Genomic DNA, 19,989 nt, shown 5'->3' on the forward strand with positions numbered 1-19,989 from the left:
GCGAGGCTGAGCCGGATTAGCTGGGGGTCAGGAAGGCTCCCAGAGCGGCAGGGTGGCCACAGGAGGGGCTGTGGGGAGGCGAAAGCACGATGCCGCTGCAGGACGACACCCTCCGAGAGGTGTGGGCCTCCGACAGGTCCGGAAGGCACCCCCACACACACCTGGACCCTGGGGGGCCAGAGGCATGGGTGGGGAGGCGGGTAGGAAAAGGGGAGGCAGACCCTCATTCCTTTGCTACCCTCAGCGGGCACGAGGAGGAAGGCCAGAGCCCGGAGGTCCAGCGGCGCCCCAAGCAGGTATGTCACCCTGCTTGGAAAGGGGGCAGGAAGACCCCCAACTATAAGGCCACGCAGGGAGGGGATCCGGGAGCGGGGCGGGTCCCCCTCAGTGGCGTCTGGGGTTGCTTATCTGGAGTGTTTTTGTAGGAAAGGGGCGTTCGGAGGCATGGAGGGTCCGGAGGAGGAATTGGGGGTTTGGGGCATTGCAGGTGGCCGTGATGGAGGGGAGGGGTCATCCTGCCTCACCCCAAGAAGGAGGCTGCAGTTCGCCTCCCGCTAATCTGCATTTATTCCTGACGGCTCAGGGATTAGAGGGTGACTGGCAGCCCTCACGGCCCCCCTTTCCTTCCTTTTGACCCGCACCCTCAGCGGCCCGCCCGGGGGCCGAAGTTGAGGAAGAAGAAGACGGAAGCCCCTGAGTCCCCCTGCCCCACGGCATCCAAGCCCCGGAGACCGGGCGGCGGGCGGGGGGCCGAGCCCGGGGGCGCCCCCCAGGGTGAGGGGCGCGGGAGGGAGGGACCTGCGGGCGCGCGGGGTGGAGCCCTCCCAGGGGAGGGGGAAGGGGAGAGGGGGACCCGACGGGTGGGAGCCGGGGAGGTCGGGGGCGGGGTTGGAGGGTTGGATGAGAGCCGGGGAGAGGTGTCGGTGGTGGAAGCAGGCCCAGGGGAGACCCCGGGGCGAGGGGCCCCAGACGGGAGGGGGTCCTCCCTGACCCGCGCATCTCGGCCCAGCCGGGCGGAGGGGGAGGCCGCGGGAGGAGCCCGCCCCGGGGTCGGCCGAGGTCCCCGCGCCGCCGACCGTCTACACCAGGTTCCTCAGGGACCCCGAAGCCAAGAAGCGCGACCCCCGGGAAACCTTCCTGGTGGCCCGCGCGCCGCACGCGGAGGACGGTGAGAGAGGGCCCGAGGGAAGGGCGGGGGGAGAGAGGAGGAAAGGGGCTGGCCGGGAACCGCGGTGGGGAGGCGGAACACAGAAAAACCGCCTCCACTCCTCTGCTTTGTCTTTGAGCCAAAAAAACCTTTATTCTCTTGTTCTTTCTCCCATTTCCAGATAGGGAAACTGAGGCACACAAAGTTTAAGAGTTTTGCCTTAAACTACAGCCAGGGGCCAGAGGTAGCCCAGATGGGTCTGTTCAAGGTCAGAAACAGAGACAGACAAGGACAGGGAGAAGCAGAGTGGGAGAAACAGCGGAGATGCAAAGAGACGGGCAGGGAGGGGAGAGTGTGTGAGGAGGTGAGGGTCCCAGAAAGAGCGAGGGAGGGCCTGCAGAGGAGAGTATTTTCCCTGAACAGGACTGCCAAACCCCCAGCAGTCCCCACCTCCAGCTCACTCTCCTGACTGTAGGCCCCCCTCAAGACTTGGGTGTCACCCCCATTCTTCTCCTGTTCCTGTTCCAGAAGGGGAGTCTCCCACCCCTGCCGCTCATTTACCCTCTCTGGGCAATTGAGGGACGCGGCTCCCCAGATAGGGGGGCCTACCCCAGCCCCCATTGTGAAGAGTTTCTCCCTACAGAGGATGAGGAAGAGGAGGAGGACGATGAAGATGGAGAGGAGGAAGAAAAGAGAGAGAAAATCCCTCTGCCTCCCAAGAAGCCCCCTAAAGAGAAGGCTTCTGCAGACACCAACGGGAGGCGGGCTAAGGCCCAGGCCCCGAAGGGTGGGTGTGGCGCGCGCAGAGCAGAGCACAGACACCGCCAACTAGTCCTGCCCTGGAGGGGTCAGGGCCTCGCTGATATGCAGGAGGGAGACTGAGAAAGTCACCCGGTGCCCGTCCCAGAGCATTTCTTCCCCCTGGTGGTCCTGAAAGGACCTAGATAGATATGTGCTCCCCACCGTCCCCCCTGCCCTCTGGCCCCTGCCCCCCGCCCAGAGTGCTCTGTCAGCCAGGGGAGGGCAGAGGATTTGTTTTCTTCGTGATGTTCATTTAGTTTTTTTAACAATATGAATTATTGTTATAATTTTTACAAAAGTATCAAAGTGATTGCAGTAAAAATCAATGGGCGAGTAAATGCTGGTGGCCAGGGCACCTTGCCCTGTGGCTACCGCAGTCTGCTGTAAACGTGGAGGGCGCTAGACTGCGGGCCTCCGCATGAGGGAGAGCTCTGTCTGTGGCAGCGGCCAGAGGTTTTCAGGGGAGATGGGGTGGGAGCTGGGATTCAGAGGTTTGGTTAGAGGGCATGGCCTTCATTCATTCATTCATTCATTCATTCGGTAACTGCTTATTAACTTATTAAGCTCCTGGTGTTTGTCCAGTTTTGGACTCAGGGTTAAACATGTGAGGAGCAGAGGGCAGACCCTGGGCCTTTGTCAGGGCTTCAGCATCCCTGGGGCCTGAAGGCACCGCGAGTGGGTTGGAAGGTGGCCCTCAGCCCCAACAGGCCTTCTTTGTCTAACCCCACCCTCCATGACCAGGGGACCTGGGGAGCCCTGTCCCCCCGAGGAAACCTCTGCGCAGTAAGAAGAAGGAGGCACTGGCGGGGGAAGGGACCAAGACGAGAAAGACGAAGAAGAAAGGTGAGGCTGGTCTCTGGAGGACCAGGGGCCTCGGGGTGCCGTGGGGGGTGTGACCCCCTCCCATCCACACACGCAGGGGCTGGGGAGGCTGACAAGGACCCCTCAGGGAGCCCGGCCGGAGTGAGGAAGAAGACCCCAGCAGCCATGTTTCTGGTTGGAGAAGACGGCCCAGCTGAGAAGGCTCCCAAGAAGAAAGGTGGGTGGCAGTGGCCCCCCGGTGCCATGACATCCGAGGCTGTCCCGGGGTGGGGAGCTGGGGTGCAGTGTGGGTAAGGAGTGTGGGTTCTAGAGTCAGAAGTCTTGGGGGACATCTGGATCCCCGCTTTACTAGCTGTGTGGCCTCAGGCAGGTGTCTTAGCTTTCTGAGGCTCTGGTAATAGTGAGACGGGGTTACTCTCCTGGGGTTGGGGGGTGGTCCCAGTGAGACATGGGGTGAGAAGCACTCTGCAAACCGTGAAGTACTCCGCCAGGTCAGGGGTCATCAGTGTTGTCCCCCTCCATGCCCAGGCACTCCCAAAGCCTCAGAAGACAGGAAGGAGGAAGAGGAAGAGGAGGAAGAGGGGGCAGCTGTGGTGACCACGAACAGCAATCCGAAGGGCAAGGCGAAAGGAAAAGGCAAAAAGGTTGGGGACCAGAGGGGAAAGGGGCTGAGGTCCCTTCAGGGAGCAGTGACAGGGGCCTGGGCTCCGGGGACTAGAGTGTGGGACCTCATGCACTAAGGCCGGGGAGTCACTTGGGGTCAGAATCTTGGCTCCCCCTCTGGCACCAAACTTGTGAGAACAGAAGAGGCAGTTGTGGGGGACAGGCTGGGACTGGCCACCTGGGGGCCTTCTGCCATCTGGATTCTAAGCCCTCCCCTCGGCAGCCCAACCATCAGACACAGCCGGGGGACTCACACGGCGCCCACATGAAGAGAGACACGTTTTCTGTACCAGGGAGTAGAGCCCACAGGCAGACAGGCACGTGTGCACATGCCCTTGGGCACACGGGCTGACCCATAGCCAGCGGTCCATGGTGTCAAAATATTTCCACCCTACTGCTCTGAGTTCCCCAAATGCTTTCTGCCGCCCCACCCAGGACCTCCCAACCTTCCAGCAACTAAGGGGTTAACACTGGCGGTGAGGGCCCTCTGGACCCTCCTCCAGGCGACCCACGTCCATTCTGACTGAGCATTCTTCATGGGCAGTACAGCTTGTGAAATATTTTGAATATCACTCTTACTCACAAACAGGACTCAGGCACCAACATGCACAAATGATTAAGCAAGAGAGAGAGGTCCAACCGAAGAGAGAAAGTGAGGGAAGTCTTTGAGAAACTGGTTTCCATGAGTGCAGAGATCCCCATGAGGGCAGGGCCGGGGTCTTAGCTATGTGGATTTATTAGTTTGTTCAAGAGTGGTCAGATCTCAGGGGACGGATTCACATTAGCCAAGATCACCAGATACTGATGTATAAACTGCAAGGCCAGTTTATTATCTCCCTGGAGGACTATAACTGCAGTCCAGCCTTCAATACAGTAGGCCCTTGAATTCACAGCTGCAGAAATGTTTGAATAAGCTCTGGCTTTCTCCATATCACATTCCGAACATAGTCTTGTGTTTCCTAAGTTTCTTCTGGAACAGCCTAGAGTGGAGAAGAGATGCTCACTTGCCCGCAGGCTAAGGGCCCGCTCCCCAACACCAGCCTCACCTCCTACACAGTGCAAACTTGCCCTCAGCAAAAATGGCCAACCACAGCACATGTGAACCCGGGGCTTCTCAGTGGCTCAGAAATAGCATTCAATCCTCATGTGCGCACAGCAGGGCTGGCAGTCCCTTCTCTCCGCTGTTGGGGAAATTGGGGTTAGGATCTTGGCTCCCACCTTGTGAGGGGTAGAACATGAGGGCAAAGGGCAGCAGGTTGGTGAGAACAGAGGGGCAGTTGTGGGGTCACCAGGCCAGGGCAGGCCACCCCAGGGCTTAATGCAACTCAATTGTTACTAGGAGTTTCCCCAGGGGCAAAATGAGCTTATTCATTCATTTGTTCTCTTAACCATGTATCGCTGTATAACAAAGCACCTCGAAATGTAGTGCCTTCAAACAACAAACGTTTATTTTCCTACTTTCTGTGAGTCAGAAATCTAGGAGCAGCTTAGCTCAGGGTCTTCCATGAGGCTGCAGTCAAGATGGCCGCTGGGGCGGCAGTCATCCTGAGAGCTTGACCGGAAATGGAGGAGCCGCTGCTCACATGGCTCGCTGCCGTGCTCGCTGGCTGGAGGCCTCTTCACAGGGCTGCTCAGCTCTTCTTATGACATGGCAGCCAACTTGCCCCAAAGCCTGAGAGTGGCCCAAGAGAGAGCAAGCAGAAGCCACAGTATCTTTTATGACCCAGCCTTAGAAGTGACCCCCCCATCACTCCTGCGGCATTCGATTGGTCACAAAGACCAACCCTGGGACAGTGTGGGAGGGGACCACACCAGCATGTAAATACCAGGAGGCAGGGGTCAGGGGGCCATCTTGGAGGTTGGCTACTCCATCCATTGTGTGTCTACTCTATGCCCATAATAACAGCAGAAGCCAACACTTCTGTAGCGCTATGTGCACAGAACACAGCACTCCATACCTCAGCCTCACCTCAGTTCGCCCTGAGGGTGTGTCCACCTGGAGGAAGGTCTTTCTAAAGGCTCTGGATGTCACAGGAGGCTGGGCAGCGTCCACCTCTTACTAGCTATGTGGACTTGGCCAAGGTACTTAACCTCTCTGAGCCTCAGCTGCTTCATCTGTAAAATGGGACAACCCCCTCAGCAGGTACGGAGAGGAGGATCAAACGAGTTAATATTTGCAAAGTGCTTAGAACCATACCGGGCACATCAGTAGACTTCCTATGAGTGTTTGTTAAACATATAAACTAAATAAGGTTGTCCCAGGGATCCACCCGACCCTACCCACTTCTCGGATGGAAAAACTGAGTCGCAGCAGGGTTAAAACTTGACGAACTTGACAGTTAGTGGTGGAACCAGGATTTGAACCCAGGCTGTCTGGCTCCAGAGCCTGGGCTCTTAACCACAAGCTAAAGGAAATAGTAATAAAGTGCAAACCTCCCCAGAACCCCCTAACAGAGCCCGCTGAGCTGCTGGGGACCACGAGGGCCTGGCTGCAGTCTAGCTGGCCTCTGTTCTCTCCCCTCACAGAAAGCGGTGAGTGGTCCGACCTACCCTGCCTGTGTCCCGGCGCTGGGGACCTGCTGAGGGCACGGGAGCCAGGGCTCTGGGGCTGATGCACCCTCTGCCCCCACCCAGAAGGAGGAGAGGGCTCCGTCCCCACCCGTGGAAGTGGATGAACCCCGGGAATTCGTGCTTCGGCCCGCCCCCCAGGGCCGGACAGTGCGCTGCCGGCTGACCCGGGACAAGAAGGGTATGGATCGGGGCCTGTATCCCTCCTACTTCCTGCACCTGGACACGGAGAAGAAGGTGGGTAGGGGGAAGGGAGGGGGAGGGGAGAGAGAGTGGAGGTGCCAGGCTGAGGGAGGGTCTGGGGCCAAGATGAGGGGCTACAAGGCAAACAGGCCTTCTCCTCCCCTCCCCCTCGTCCTTCTGCCACCCCTCCTTCCCATCCTCTCACCTGTCTCCACCTCTGCCCAGGTGTTCCTCTTGGCTGGCAGGAAACGGAAGAGGAGCAAGACGGCCAATTACCTCATCTCCAGTGACCCTACCAATCTGTCCCGAGGAGGGGAGAATTTCATCGGGAAGCTGAGGTGGGGCTGGGAGGCTGGGGGCAGCAAGAGGGCCACAGCCAGTCTTCTCTGTCCCCTGTGCTTACAGAGTGCCCACCACACTGGACACTTGGGAACTGCCTCCAGCCCAGGGGCTCTTACACTTTATATAGATCTCTTGGGGGATCTTGTTAAAATGGTTTGGGGGTGGGGGCAGCTGGGTAGTGCAGCAGTTAAGTTTGCGTGCTCTGCTTTGGCAGCCTGGGGTTTGCAGGTCCAGATCCCAGGTGCTGACCTACCTATCGCTCATCAAGCCATGCTGTGGCAGGTGTCCTACATATAAAATGGAGGAAGATAGGCACAGACGTTAGCTCAGGGCCTATCTTCCTCAGCAAAAAGAAAAGAAAAGGAAAGGTTTGGCAGTGGATGTTGGCTCAGACCTAATCTTCCTCAAAAAAAAAAAAAAAAGGTTCAGTGGATCTAGAGCTTGGTGGTGGGGGTGGGGGGAGGTGTTGAGATGCTGCATTTCTAACAAGCACCCAAGTGATGCCCACCCTGCTGGTCCAGGGACCTTACCTGAAGGAGAGCATAGGCTTCAGGAGGGCAGGGCCCATGCCTGTTTTGTCCATGGTGGAATTGCTAGCCCCTGGCACATAGTAGCTACTCAATAAGTATTTACTAAGTGAATGAATGAGCAAATATTTGGCACCTACCCTGTGCTGTGTCTCCCTATCTATCTCATCTAATCTTCGCCACACATCTGAGCGGTGCGGGGAGGTGAGCCCCAGTCAGGCCTTTTTTCTTTTATTTATGTATTTAACAAACACTTATATAAGGTCTACCTATCTGTCAGGCAGAGTTCTAAGTAACTTCCAAATATTAACCCATTTAATCATCTTATCAACCAAATGAGGTAAATACTGCTATTATGCCCATTTTACAGATGGGGAAGTTGAGGCTCAGACAGTTTAGGTGGCTTGCCTAAAGTCACACAGCTGGTAAGAGAGCTGAGATTTGAACGCTGCCCAGTCTCCTTCTAGACCCAGCTTTTGAAAGACCTCATGGGAGAAGCCAGGGGCAGGGGACCGCTCCGTCCCGGGACAGCCCGCCCTGGATGGAGGAAGCTCTCAGAACTGCTCGGCTGTGAGGGAGGGTCTCGAGCAGGAGCGCGGGCGCCCCCCGCCGCGCGCCCAGCTCCGCGCTGCTTGCAGGTCCAACCTCCTGGGGAACCGCTTCACCGTCTTCGACAGCGGGCAGAACCCGCAGCACCGCGGAGGCGGCGCGGACGTGGCGAGCCTGCGGCAGGAGCTGGCGGCCGTGATCTACGTGAGGACCCCCGTCCCCCGCCGAGGCCCCGCCCCGCGCGGCGGGCCGCCTGACACGCCTCTCCCTCCCAGGAGACCAACGTGCTGGGCTTCCGAGGTCCCCGGCGCATGACCGTCATCATTCCGGGCATGAATGCGGACAACCAGAGGGTCCCCATCCGGCCCCGAAATGTGAGCCCTGTGCCTCCCTCACCCGTCTCCCCCAGGGTCCTGCTCCCGACGCCACCCTCCCCTGGGAAGCTGGGGGTGGGGGCTCAGCTTCCCCCCACCCAACCGCCGGGAACGAACTCACCCTCCTCCAGCACCTCATCATTCTGGCAACTTGTAGAATGAATTTGGGGTTTGTGTAATTGAATTCACAGAAACAAGCACAATGGGTTTTTTTTCAGTTTACATCAAATCATCCATTCATGTATTCACTCAACACACATAGATTGAGTGCCAAGTGTTATTCTAGGCACCTGGAAGATGTCAGTGGACAAAGTAAAGACTCGCCCTCCCAAAGCTGGCATTCTAGTGGAGCAAGACGGTAGAGAGTATCTGTGAAAAATACGTAAATTATGTAGTATGTTAGGAAGTGATAAGTGCTATGGGGAAAAAGAAGTCGAACAGGGAAGGGTGATGAGAAGTGTGTGTGTGTAGGTTTCAATATTAATTACAGTGTCAAAGTGGGCCTCATTGAGAAGGTGAGATCTGAGCAAAGTCTTGAAGGAGGTGAGGGAGCAAGCCTGCAGATATCTGGGGAAAGAGCATCCAGGCAGAGGGAAGAGCCAGTGCAAAGGCCCTGAGGCAGCAGGATGCCTGGTGGGTTTGAGGAACAGCAAGGTGGCCAGTGTGGCTGGAGGGAGATGAGGTCAGAGAGGTGAGAGTGAGGGGCAGATAAAGCTAGTATAACCGGTTTTTACTCTGAGAGAAAGAGAATGCCATAGCAGGATTTTGAGTATAAAAGCCTGACATGATTTGACTTATATTTTAAAAAGCAAAGGTTGTTTGTTGCATGTGTGTGTGTTTGCAGGTGTAGGGTAAGATGAAGAGATGTCCTGGAGAGAGGTCCTTCAGAGTGTCCGTCCAGTTATCTGCTCCTTAGCCCTGCAGGCCGATTGAGGCCAGGATTTCAGAGACGGGATGACTGGCATGCTCCATATTCACAATGATGTCACTTTACTCATTTACAATGAAAAATAATACCCGTGTCAGCTGATCACACATCCTTCCTGGCTGGAAAGTCACACCGTAATCAGAGGCGAGCCAACCCGTGGGGCAGCAGCCATCGGAGGCTCTGGTCTGGAGGAGCCTGTGGGTCCCACACTTGCTCCTTCCGTGCCTCGAATAAACACACAGACCCTGCAGAGGCAGTGCCTCCCACGTGTGTCTGGGCTTCGTGACAACTACCCAGTGCTGCTTTGGGTCTCTCTTCAGCATCTCACAGGTCATTCTTTCTACAATCATTTATGAAAGCCAGGCACTGAAGATCCAAAAAAATCAACACAACGGTTACCATCCAAACAATATCTGATACTCACTGAGCATTTCGGCTGTGCCAGGAACTGATCTAAATAACATTACAGGTGCTATTAGCTTATTTAACCCTCACAACACCCTGTGGTAAGGGAAACTGAGGCACAGAGACGTTACTAAAATTCTGTGCCTGCCCTTAGAGTATCTAATTCTGTCCATTACAGCACAGGGGGAGGAATGGTAAGAGCGAGGTGTTATGAAAGCTCAGAGCTAAGACATCTAAGTCGGACCTGGGGTCAGGAAGCTTTCTTAGAGGACGTGATCTTGAGTGGACTCTAAGCCATGAACATGAACAGGTGACAGGGAAACTCAGGAAAGAAATATCTCAAGAGCACCATCATACAGACACCGCTTCTTCCTTCTAGAAGCTCTCTTCCAGGCCATTTTATTTTAACCACTGTTACCTGTCCATGTCCCCCAGCTCAACTGCAAGCTCCCTGTAGGTCCTAGAATGTCTGGTTCATCTTGCAATCAGGTGCCAGCATGTGGCCATTCCTAAGACCAATGGCACAAAGCCAACTACTGTGTGCCAGATGCTACTTTCCATTTTCAGCCCTCCACTCGTGTCCCACAGCAAAGCCGCATTCTCCCAGATGTCCACCCTGCCCACTAGGACACCCCAGAGACCCAGCCTGCTCTCAAGGATACCCTGAATGGATGTTCACCTCCAGGCTGCACACCTGCACACACGCTCAAGGGCGCGCGCATAGGTCCCCAGGCCCCTTCCCCTGTCAGTCCTGAGATATCTCAGCCACCCCTAATTGTCCTCTCCCTAATTCTCCCCCGGGCACCCAGGCCAGTGATGGGCTGCTGGTGCGCTGGCAGAACAAGACCCTGGAGAGCCTCATCGAGCTGCACAACAAGCCACCTGTCTGGAACGAGGACAGCGGCTCCTACACCCTCAACTTCCAAGGCCGAGTCACCCAGGCCTCGGTCAAGAACTTCCAGATTGTCCATGCCGACGACCGTGAGTATCTGAGGGCCCAGACCGGGCTGTCCCCGGCACCCCCACTCAGGGCCTTCCCCGCCTTCTCTCTCTCTCACGCTCACACGCATTGGCCTGAAGCTGTCCTTCATCCCTGGAGTTGAAACATCCACGAGGTCACTCTCTCCTGCGGGCCGTTGCCACTGTGCTCCCAGGAGCCTCAGATGTCCCGAGCCGGTGTCTTGGGGCCCATCGTGCCAGGCCCTCATTCTAGCATTGACCAGAGCCCCGGAGTAGACACTGGGATATTCCGGGTAAGACTGTGTTGAAGGGAGAGAGTTAAGCTGCTGGAGTTTGAAAACCACTGATAGCCAAACCCTCAGGATGCTGAGGCTCAGAGAGGACAGCCTCTTACCCAAAGTCTCTCAGCTCCTCCAGGCAGTTACACTGGCCCTCCAATCTTGTTTCACAAACACTTAGACAGGGCTTTCTATGTGCCAGGCACTGTTCTCAGGAATTTACGGACATGGAATCATAAATCTTTTCAACAAGCTTGTGAGGAAGGTACTATTATCGTCCCTATGTAGCAGATGAGAAAACTGAGGCACAGAGAGGTTGAGTTACTTGCCCAAGGTCATACAGCTAGTAAGACGTAGAGCTGGAATTAGAACCCACAGAGTCTGGCTCCAGTGCCCTGGCTCTGAACCCCTTCAGGATGGCTGCCCTTCAGGAGTGGGGAATATTAATCCAGCCTTTCTGAGTGGCTACTCTCTTATCTTCTCTCAAGTAAGGTCAAAGGCCTGCCCTCAAGGAGTTAGGGAAACAAAATGTACCTGGAACGTAATTAAGGAAAGATGTCCCTGTTCCAAGGCTGGGGGAGAGGTCCCCACCAGGGGAAGGAAGTCTGGGAATGGAAAGTTGTCTCCCAAGGGACTTGAGGTTCCCAGGGTTGGCTAACAATGAGCGAGTTCCCCATCCCCCACTCCATCCTAGGGGTGTGCTCCCAGTGTCACCTGTCCCCAGGCCTTGGAAAGCTGCTCTCCAGATCACATTTCTGGTGGAGCCTGGTCTGCCGAGGTTGGGGGTATTTTTAGCAACTTCCTTTCCCTATGGATGCTGGGGGAGGTGTTGGCATTGGGGCTGGGAACCTGCACCAGATATGGGACAGCGGCTGAGTGGGGCCCCTGGATGAGGAAGGGAGCCAGGGGGCTAGTCAAGGCATTGAGCCTGGCAGTCTAAGATGGGACTTGGGGTCTAGGGGTGGAAAGAAGAAGGAATGGGGTCAGAAGACAACAGAGACGTCAGAAAAGAAGGATTCTAGGCTTCAGGACGTTTGACAGGTTCCTTTACTTAAGTGCCTGTTGTATGCATAGCCCTTGGCGGCAGAAGATAAGGCAGGGTCCCTGCCCTGGGGGTCTTACAGTCCGATGGATGGTAAAGCTGGAGGGTCGGGGTGGTTGGGCGAGATAAGAAGTGGGGGGTGGAGGGTGAATAACTGAGATGGTGGCTGAGGATTGGGGCCCCAGTGCAAGGGAGGGGGACTTTCCGCAACGTTGAGGGCATCCTCTGCCAGGACGGGGAACTCAGGTCTCAGACAGCCCCGCCCGTCTGTGCCCACAGCCGACTACATCGTGCTGCAGTTCGGCCGCGTGGCCGAGGACGCCTTCACCCTGGACTACCGGTACCCGCTGTGCGCCCTGCAGGCCTTCGCCATAGCCCTCTCCAGTTTCGACGGGAAGCTGGCCTGCGAGTGACCCGAGCAGCCCCCCGGCGCCCCCAGAGCCTGCCGGGGTGGGGCAAAGGATTCCGTGGAGGCTCGCCAGAGTCCCTTCACCAAAGCCCCCACGGAAGACTCCTCCCCTGTCGGGGGGCTGACCCCTCACGGTCTCCGGATGACCTCCATCCACTCCCCAGCCTGGCACAGGAGGCAGGGGAGTAGCTCAGACGGCGGGTCGGACGGAGATGAAGAACATCTGGAGTTGGAGCCGCACATCTGGTCGCGGAGCCAGCCTGCGCCGCTTCCCCAGCCCCCGCCCCCTGCCCCGCGCCCCAGCCACTTCCTGTCCAGGAGCAGTAGTCAGTGTTGTCTTAACCCCCTCTGGGACCGTGCTAGGGCTCCGAGGAGCTGGGGCGGGCTCGGAGGAGGGGGTAGGTGATGAGAGACGAGGGCCGGGTACCCACATCCCCAATAAAACCGCGTCCTAGGCCCAGCGGCACGGTGGTTCTTCAGCGCGTGCGGAGAACGCGGCGGCGGGAGGGGTCCGGAGGGCGGGCTGGAGGCCTCCCCCCGCTCCCGCCCAGGCCCCGGGCGCTCCCGCGTCCCCTCCCCCGCGCCCATCGCCGGTCCTACCGAAACTCGGCGGGCTCGCAGTGTCGAGACGCCCCCCATGGGGGCCCCGGGGAGCCGGGCCGAGAGGGAGGGCCCCGGAGGTCCGGGAAGAGGGGGAAAGGGAGAAATTCGAGAAACAAGCCTCTCGGGGAGAACCAGACAAACCGGGTCCGGGCAGGGCGGGCGCAGCCGCCAGGGCGGGGCCGGGTCTGGGGCCCCGGGAGTGGGGGGCGGGCTCTCGGGCGGGAGCGGGCGCTCCGCCTGGGCGGCTCGGGCCTGGGCGGCGGGGGGGAGGGAGCCCCGAGGCCCGGGCTCTCCAGCTCCGCTGGGCTCCTCGTGACGCGGCACCCGGGCCCGGGCACCGACGGGAGTCCTGCCCCCGAGGCGGGAGCTCCGCCCTCGGCCCCGCCCAGGCCGGAGCCCCAAATTGCGGCGGGGTGCCGGGGAGGTGCGGTGAGGCCCGGCGCGCCGCGGAGGGTGGGAGCGCCGCACCTGCGGGCGAGCAGGGGGCGGCCCGGGCCGCGAAGCCGCGGGGTAGGCAGCCCGAGCGCCGGTGGGGGCGGCCCGCGCGGCCCCGCCCCTCCCGGCCGGTGCCCGCCCCCTGCGCGCCCCGCCCCCTCCTTCCCCGCAGCCCCCACCCCCCGCCCCGGCTCCTCAACACAAACTTTCCGTCCCGCTCGCTCCCTCCTCCGCGCCCGGCGCCTCCCGCTCCAGCCCGGCTCATTCCGCACATTCCGGCCAGCCCCCTCCCCACGACCCCCCTTCCCCGGCCCCCCTCGCAGCTCCCTCGGGCCCGGCGGAGCGGCCTGGCCGGAGCGCCCCCCCGAGCTCGGACCAGGTAAGCCCGGCGGACGCCAGGAGGAGGCCCTGCTGGGAGAGGTGGTTTGGTTGGTTGGTTCTGGATGGGGGTGGGGGGGCGCTCGAGGGGGGCTGGGTCCCCGAGCTATTGTCCAGCCGGAGCCGGAGCCCCGGATCCGAGTGCCGGGAAGTTTAGAGGGAAGGGGGGAAAGCTCTCCGGGAAGCCCCGCCCACCCCTCGCGCCCCCCCGCGACCCGGACGAGTTGGTCCCGGGAGGTAGGGGAGCCGGGAGATGGTCCCCGGTGCCGCCGCCTGTCCCACCGTCCGCGCGTGGGGTGTCGAGGCAGGGCTCTGCGGGCCTCACGGCTTGGGGGCCTGCCACCGGGGAGCTCGTCCCGGGGCGCCCGGGCTCGGGCCCTGCCGCCCTTTGGACTCCGGCTCGCGCTCTCGGAGCCCGCCCGGCCCCAGCTCCGCGCAGGCCTCGGCCCGGCCTCCCGGCGCCCGGCCGGCTCGTGCGCGCGGCGCCCGCGGCTGCGCTGGGCTCTGGACGGCGTCTGGGAGCGAAGCTGCGCCCCTGGGCGGGTGCCCCCGAAAGCAGAGGCGGGGGCTTCAGCTCCCTCCAGTTCTGCCGCCTGTGCCGAGGTGGAAGTTCGGAGTTCCAGCCCTGAGCCCTGTGAGCCTGGCTCCCAAGGGGCTGGATTTGGGGCCTTCTCTTCGCCACACTTCCTCAGAGCCCTTGTTTAGACTTTAGAGGTTTGAAGAAGGCTTGTCCCCCGAGGATCACCACCATTGTCTGTCATGCCCTATGCCGTTTACTCCTGCCTAGGGAGGGAAGGACCGGAGTGCCTGTCAGTTTCTGGTTTCCTAGCCTAGCCAGGCCCTAGGGCAGTGTCATTGAGACCCCACTCTGTCACCTTTCTGGGAGAGGGGCCCTGATCCAGGGCTGAGAGATTCTTTCTGGACAAGGGGCCCTGGGGGAGGGCTTCTCAGGGGGCACCTCCCTCTGTGTCTTCCCTCTCTCCAGGTAGAGGCAGAACCAGGTCAGGCCTGGACTTGTAGCCCAGGAGAGCAGGGGGTGGGGGTGGGGGCTGGACACATCTCCAAGGGGCTGGTGCCCGAGGCACTCTGTGTATCCGCTCTCCTGCGGCCTGATTCTGTGTACACATGTTCCACCCCAGTGAAGGGGGCCAGGACACCTTGCTGGGCCGATGCTGGGGGCAGCCTGGGGCAAGGAGGGAAATCCTAAGTCCCTGAAGTTGGAGATTTGGGGGAATTATGTCCTCCTCTTTCCCCGATTCTTGTAGCTCCCTTTCCAAGACCTCTTTCCTAGGGCTGCCACACCAGGATGTGGTTCTGTGGTCTTCTGGATCCCTGTTTACCCTCCAGGCAGGGCATGGAGAGACATATCTTCTAGGACTAGGCTATCTGGTGAGGGTGACATCAGGGGCCCTGGATGCCCCCTCCTCAGAGGCAGGCTGGGAGCCAGTGGCAGTCTCAGCCTCTTGGGCCTTACCCCACCCCACTAGGGAGGTAACAGTAATTAATGCTAATTAATGCATTGGGCTGGGGAATGGCTGAGTAGGATGGTCAGTGTTGGCAGGACAGAACTCTGTGTGTGTGTGTGTGTGTCTGTCCGTCTCTCTCCTAGGCCCTGCTCCCGCCCTCACCCTCACATTTGCAGACCCCGGTCCATTCTGCCAGTTGAGGAAATATTAAAACCAGAATGAGATATCTCAGCAGAGGTCAAGAGATAAGAGCACTGGTCCCAGCTGGGCCTTTAACCTCTGTGTCATCTTGGTGGAGCTCTTTGGGCCTCCGTTTCCCTGGTTGGGATAAGTGACTTCGCAGGTCCCTTTTCTCCGAGTTCCTCCCAGAGTCTCTCTCTCCCAGTGGGCCTTCCTTCTCTCACTGTGGAACCTGAACCTGATGGGGTCTGGAGAGGTGTGTGACTGATCCCAGGGGTCTCAGGAGAAGGTGAGGGCAGCCGGGGGGTGACTGAGGGGTGGCTACACCGGTGAGTGGCTGAAAAGGCTGCAGCAGCAGGCGCCAAGGGACAGGGGTGCCAGCTGGAGCTGGCGGGACTGGCCTTCTGAAGAGGTGGGGTCGGCAAGGCTGGACGGCGTGAATAGTGGTCAGAAGCCGCATGGATGGAGGGCCTCTCTGCCCGACTCCCAGACCCCCCTAGGGGCTCAGCGTGGAAGCCGGGAGGGGAAGAAGCTATCAGTCCTGCCCGCCTCCTCACTCAGGAAGGGGAGAGGGGTCTGCTCACAGCGAGGAGAGCGGGGAAGGGAGCAGGTGGTGCCAGACCATGGCGGGCGGTCTCTGGTCAGAGCTAGGGCAGACGTAGCAGATCACACTTGGCCCTGTCCCCATTCCCTCTCCTCCCTCTTGGTGTTATGCCAGCCTAGGATTGTCTGTGGAAGAGGGCAGAGGGCAGAGGGCTCTGCCCATCCTCTCAGGGTCCCGCAGAAGGCTGAAGGCAGGGACCAGAGAATCTGTCTCTCTTCGGATCCCCAGAGCCCCAGCCCCTGGGGTTTCCTAGAGTGCTGATTGCTTCCTGTACTCAGTGCCAGGCCCGAAAGGACAGGAAGTGAGAGGGAAATGAGAGTGCAACCGTGTGTGACGCTGGATGCGTGTGAGAGAGACACTGAGTGGGACATTCTGTGTGGGTGAGACTGTGTGGGGGTGGATGCATGTGTGAGAGAACCGGGTAAAACCAGTTTGTGTGTGTGACTGCACGTGAGGTTGGACATATACCTGAGAGAAACTGGCTGTGACGATGTGACATGGTCTGTAACTTGGGGACATTCACGTGTGAGAGAGAAACTGTGACATTCTCGGTGTGTGATTGATACTGCATGGACGTGAGAGAAACCGAATGAGTGATGTTCTTAATGTGGCCCTGTGTGACGCTGCATCTGTATGGGTGACATTCTCTGTGTGTGAGTGGCCATCACCTGGGGTACATTTATCAAAGAAACTGTCCGCTTGACCAACGGTGTGAGCCTGTGCCTGACCCTGGATGGCACTCTAATGCTCCATGTGTGTGAGGGACGCTGCGATCTTGTGACGCTGTGTGCGTCAGAAGCAGAATGGGTGGCGTTCTCTGGGATATATGATTCTGTGATGTGACTACTTATGGTGCTGTATGTGTGTGAACAGCGTATGAGATGGGGTCAGGTTGGTAGAAACTCTGATGGTCCGTGTGTGACTGTATATGACACTATGTATGAGAAAAACCGGGTGACAATATGATATATGTGTGTGTGTGTGAGGAGAAACCATTGTGACAGGTAGAATATATTCAGTACACTCTCTGTGTGCTGAGAAGCTGTTGTCATAAGCTGAGTGTGAAGTCAGGTGTGTAGGTGAAACCGAACGTGAGAAAGAAACCCCACGTGCAGCTCTGCGTGTGAGAGAAACTGTGTGGGGTGTGACTGAGACTGACTCTGTGGGTGGTCACTACCTGAGACTGTTTGGGACTGTAGGATGGTGTGGGTGACATCCTTCAGGGCTGTGCCAGACACGGCGTGGGATACTGTGTGTGACAAATTTGGGGGCCTGTGACCCCGATGCATGCGGCGTGTATGTGGAGGACCGTGAAAAAGATAACTGTTAAAAACAAGGAAGGGATGTACTTAATGCCACTGAATTGTGCACTTACAAACAGTTAAAATGGTACATTGTATGTTATGTATATTTTATGACAATAAATTTAAAAACAAAACAGAAAGGAGAGAGGTGCAGCTCACGGTGAATGCAGGACAGTGGCTGTGAAGAGGGTCGTGTGTGGAAGAGAGAGGAGGGGCCGAGAGAAAGCCTGTGTGTTTACAGATGACATTGTGGCTCTCGTGACGCAGAGACTGACTCAGTGACTGGTGGCAGCTCAGTGGGTGACCCAGAGGACAAGGGGCCTGGGCTGGGGAGGCCCACTGACATGTTAATTGGGAACCCTGAAACCCAGTTTCCCAGGTTACCCATTGGCTGCCTCCCTGCCCACCCAACCTGGGTACCTGGCCTTCGCTGGGACAAGATGAAGCGACAAGACTGTCTTGAGTTGGGGTGAAGGGAGGTCTGGGAACTGGGCCCTTTCTTTCTGCAGGAGGTTTGAGGGCTCTGAGTCTCGACCCTCCCACCGTCCTACACTTCTGGGGGGCAGGGTGATGGTGGGGGTGCGCTTTGGAGAAGGCAGGCTGGGGGCCACCACACCCCCTTGCTCCCCAGAAGCCCCTGCCCGAGTAGTGGGGGTGGATGGGTGCGGAGAATTTTGATTCCCAAATTGGAAGCACATTAATAAGCAGGGGAGAGGGGAGGAGGCCCCCCCACCTCCCTCCTAGTGGGCTCTGCAAATTGCTTCCTCCTGTAAAAATCTCAACCCTGCTCCAGGGAGGAGAGTCCCCCCTCCCCAGCCTGGCAGGGTGCGGCCACTTGGCAGGGTCCCTCAGGGGTCCTTGCACTGGCGGTGGAGGAGGCAGACACCATCCCCAACCCGCCCTGCTCTCCTGTCCCGACCAGACCAGACGTGGCCACTGCTAGGGTGGGAGCCTCTGGCAGCTGGAGAACAGCTGGCCTCGCTGTGGGGGCGGGTGGGGAAGAAGGAGGGAAAGGCAGAGGGGGTGATGAGGCTCCCTTAGCCCTCCTCAGCTGCCCTCCCCATCCTCAGCCCCCTGGCTGGTCATCGGCTTGGGGGCGGGGGATTTGGGATGCAACTGCCCACTTCTCTGACCTTCCTGCACTTTGAGTGGTGATGAAGCCAGAGCACTTTGGGGGCTGGGGTCCCTGCAAGAGTAGACGGCTGCTGGCCACTAGATCCAATAGGGCCCTGGGCTGGCTCATGGGGAGGGGTAAGTGGAGGGGAGGGGGTTGGGGAGCATCTGCCTCAACTTGACTTGCCTGCATCAGAGGCTCTGGGAGAGCCCAAGCTTCAGGCTGCACCCCTCCCCCGCCTTGAAAGGGAGGTATAGGGCTGGGTGGTCTGAAGGCTGCGGGGCCGATGCGGGTGGGGATCTAGGGCCTCTGCAGCAGCCACAACTCTGGCAACTCTGGCCTCGTCTCTGGAGCTGTCCAGCCAGTTATTCCAGCAGGTCTGGCCCCAGGGTGGGGAGTGGGCAGCAAGGTACCCCTTATCTTCCCCAGGGCCCCAAAGCCTGCTCACCCAGCCTCCCAGCTCCCATCCCTGCCACCACCCAGAGGCGCCTGCTGCCCTAAGGAGGCTGAGGGCCCCGGGAGAGGGGAAGCGGGTGCAGCTGGTCAGATTGAGGGTAAAGGTAGGGAGAGCACAGGAGGTCCAGCCTGTTGTCCTAAGGGGCCCTCTGCAGAGGGAAACAGGAGGTGGGGGGGGGGGGGGGGGCGGAGTGCAGATGAGACAGGAGTGGGGATGTCCTGAACAGGGCCCTGTGGTGGCTGACCCCAGCCCCCAGCCCCCAGCCATGGCTTCTCTTGTCACTGCTTCCCTCTAGGTCCGCCCTGGCCTCTGGGTCTTTCTGTTGGCTCCCGCGTGTGCGAGCACCCTCTCCCATTCTCCCTCTCGTTCCCTCTCTGCTGGTCCCCTCCCGCTCGCCCCTCCCTCACAGGCCTACTGTTTCTGAGATTGCTGCTCTTTCCCCTTCCTGCCCCTGTCACCCTCCTCACTGTGTGTCTCCGTCTCTGCAGACCTGGATCTGTCGGTCAGGGCCCTGTCTCCCTCCCCTGTGGATCGGCCTCTCCTCAGCGCTCTACTGTTCTCTCTGTCTGTCTCTGTCTCTCTCTGGGTCTGTCTCCAAAGTTCGCTCTCTGGGTTCTCGTTTTCTGTCCCTCACTCTGGGACTCTGCTGTCTCTCTTGTCTGTTTTCTCGTCTGTCCGTCTCTGAGTCTGTCTCCCCATCTCCTTACCCTACCCCGCCGTCTCCCCGACACTGTCTCCCCTTTCCCTTCTGTCTGTCTCAAGCTCCATGCCCCTCACTTGGGCCTTTCTCCCTCTCTCCCGCCCCTCTTGGTGGCACAGCCCAGCAAGGCAGAGGTTCCAGATACCTGGGCGAGCGTCAACAAGCAATTGGGGGAGCTGCCACCCCTCCCAACCCCTCTCCACAGGGGCAAGACAAGACCCCATCCTGGGCTGGGGCCATCCCAGGGGGCCTGCCCTCTCACCCCAAGCAGCCCCCTCTAGAGCCCTGTCCACCGTGCCTGAGTCCCACATGTGCCTCTCAGGCCAGCCCTGCAGCTGTCTGGGGAGCCTAGCCTCCTCTCTCACCCCCAGCGTTGGGTCCCCGTGGCTTGGGGGTCTAAGGAGAGGAGGGTGAGCCCGAACTAGTCTCTGTCCTCATTCCACAACAGCAGTAACTCTGGGAAGACCAGAGCAGCCTGTCCAGAATCCTGGTGCACAGCCCCTGCTGAGTGATGCCATAGCACAGAGACCCCAGTCCAGCCCCCAGCCTGGCGCAGCTGCCTGCCCGCCATTGCCCATTGGTGTGCCTCAGCCTGTGGGTACAGATATTCTCATCTGGGTGTCAGCCCCACACCACACAGTGTACCTGCACACAGGTACCCCTGTGCATGGCTGTGTGAGGTGGGGGTCACCTGCGGGCCCCTATGTGGGTGCCTCTGCCCGCAGGAGTGTTCCTAGAAAGTGAGTCTTG

The 19,989-nt window shown here is 59.1% G+C and overlaps 2 protein-coding genes across 3 annotated transcripts in view; both read left to right on the forward strand.

The window, feature by feature from the left end:
• On the forward strand, positions 1-12,458 carry TULP1 (TUB like protein 1). Of its 2 annotated transcripts, XM_070515037.1 has the most exons (15): positions 1-136; positions 245-296; positions 648-774; positions 1,010-1,168; positions 1,791-1,934; positions 2,690-2,791; positions 2,868-2,987; positions 3,299-3,414; positions 5,960-5,965; positions 6,068-6,238; positions 6,410-6,522; positions 7,692-7,806; positions 7,878-7,976; positions 10,119-10,290; positions 11,869-12,458. In XM_070515037.1, the coding sequence occupies exons 1-15, from the start codon at positions 90-92 to the stop codon at positions 12,000-12,002; spliced, it is 1,677 nt and encodes a 558-aa protein (XP_070371138.1). In that variant the 5' UTR covers positions 1-89; the 3' UTR covers positions 12,003-12,458. The 2 variants fall into 2 exon arrangements, 1 of the variants encoding a protein (XP_070371138.1); XR_011505013.1 differs by lacking the exons at positions 1-136; positions 245-296; positions 648-774; ... (9 more) ...; positions 7,878-7,976; positions 10,119-10,290 and adding an exon at positions 10,297-11,682 and having other exon boundaries at positions 11,869-12,009.
• LOC139045852 (collagen alpha-1(I) chain-like) overlaps positions 12,404-19,989 on the forward strand; it is a 10,420-nt gene continuing 2,834 nt past the window's right edge. Inside the window, exon 1 of the mRNA XM_070515036.1 lies at positions 12,404-13,415. Coding sequence (XP_070371137.1) covers positions 12,404-13,415 — 1,012 coding nt within the window. The remainder of the gene's footprint in view (positions 13,416-19,989) is intronic.

Source organism: Equus asinus, chromosome 8 (genome assembly GCF_041296235.1).
Source record: "Equus asinus isolate D_3611 breed Donkey chromosome 8, EquAss-T2T_v2, whole genome shotgun sequence".
Lineage (NCBI taxonomy): Eukaryota > Metazoa > Chordata > Mammalia > Perissodactyla > Equidae > Equus > Equus asinus.

Bases quoted from the DNA above. Each gene is read 5' to 3' on its own strand.
- TULP1 (XM_070515037.1), top strand. From the start codon at position 90: ATGCCGCTGCAGGACGACACCCTCCGAGAGGTGTGGGCCTCCGACAG. The intron at 7,807-7,877 runs GTGAGGACCCCC...TCTCCCTCCCAG, and splicing joins AGCTGGCGGCCGTGATCTAC to GAGACCAACGTGCTGGGCTT. The intron at 10,291-11,868 runs GTGAGTATCTGA...CTGTGCCCACAG, and splicing joins GATTGTCCATGCCGACGACC to CCGACTACATCGTGCTGCAG.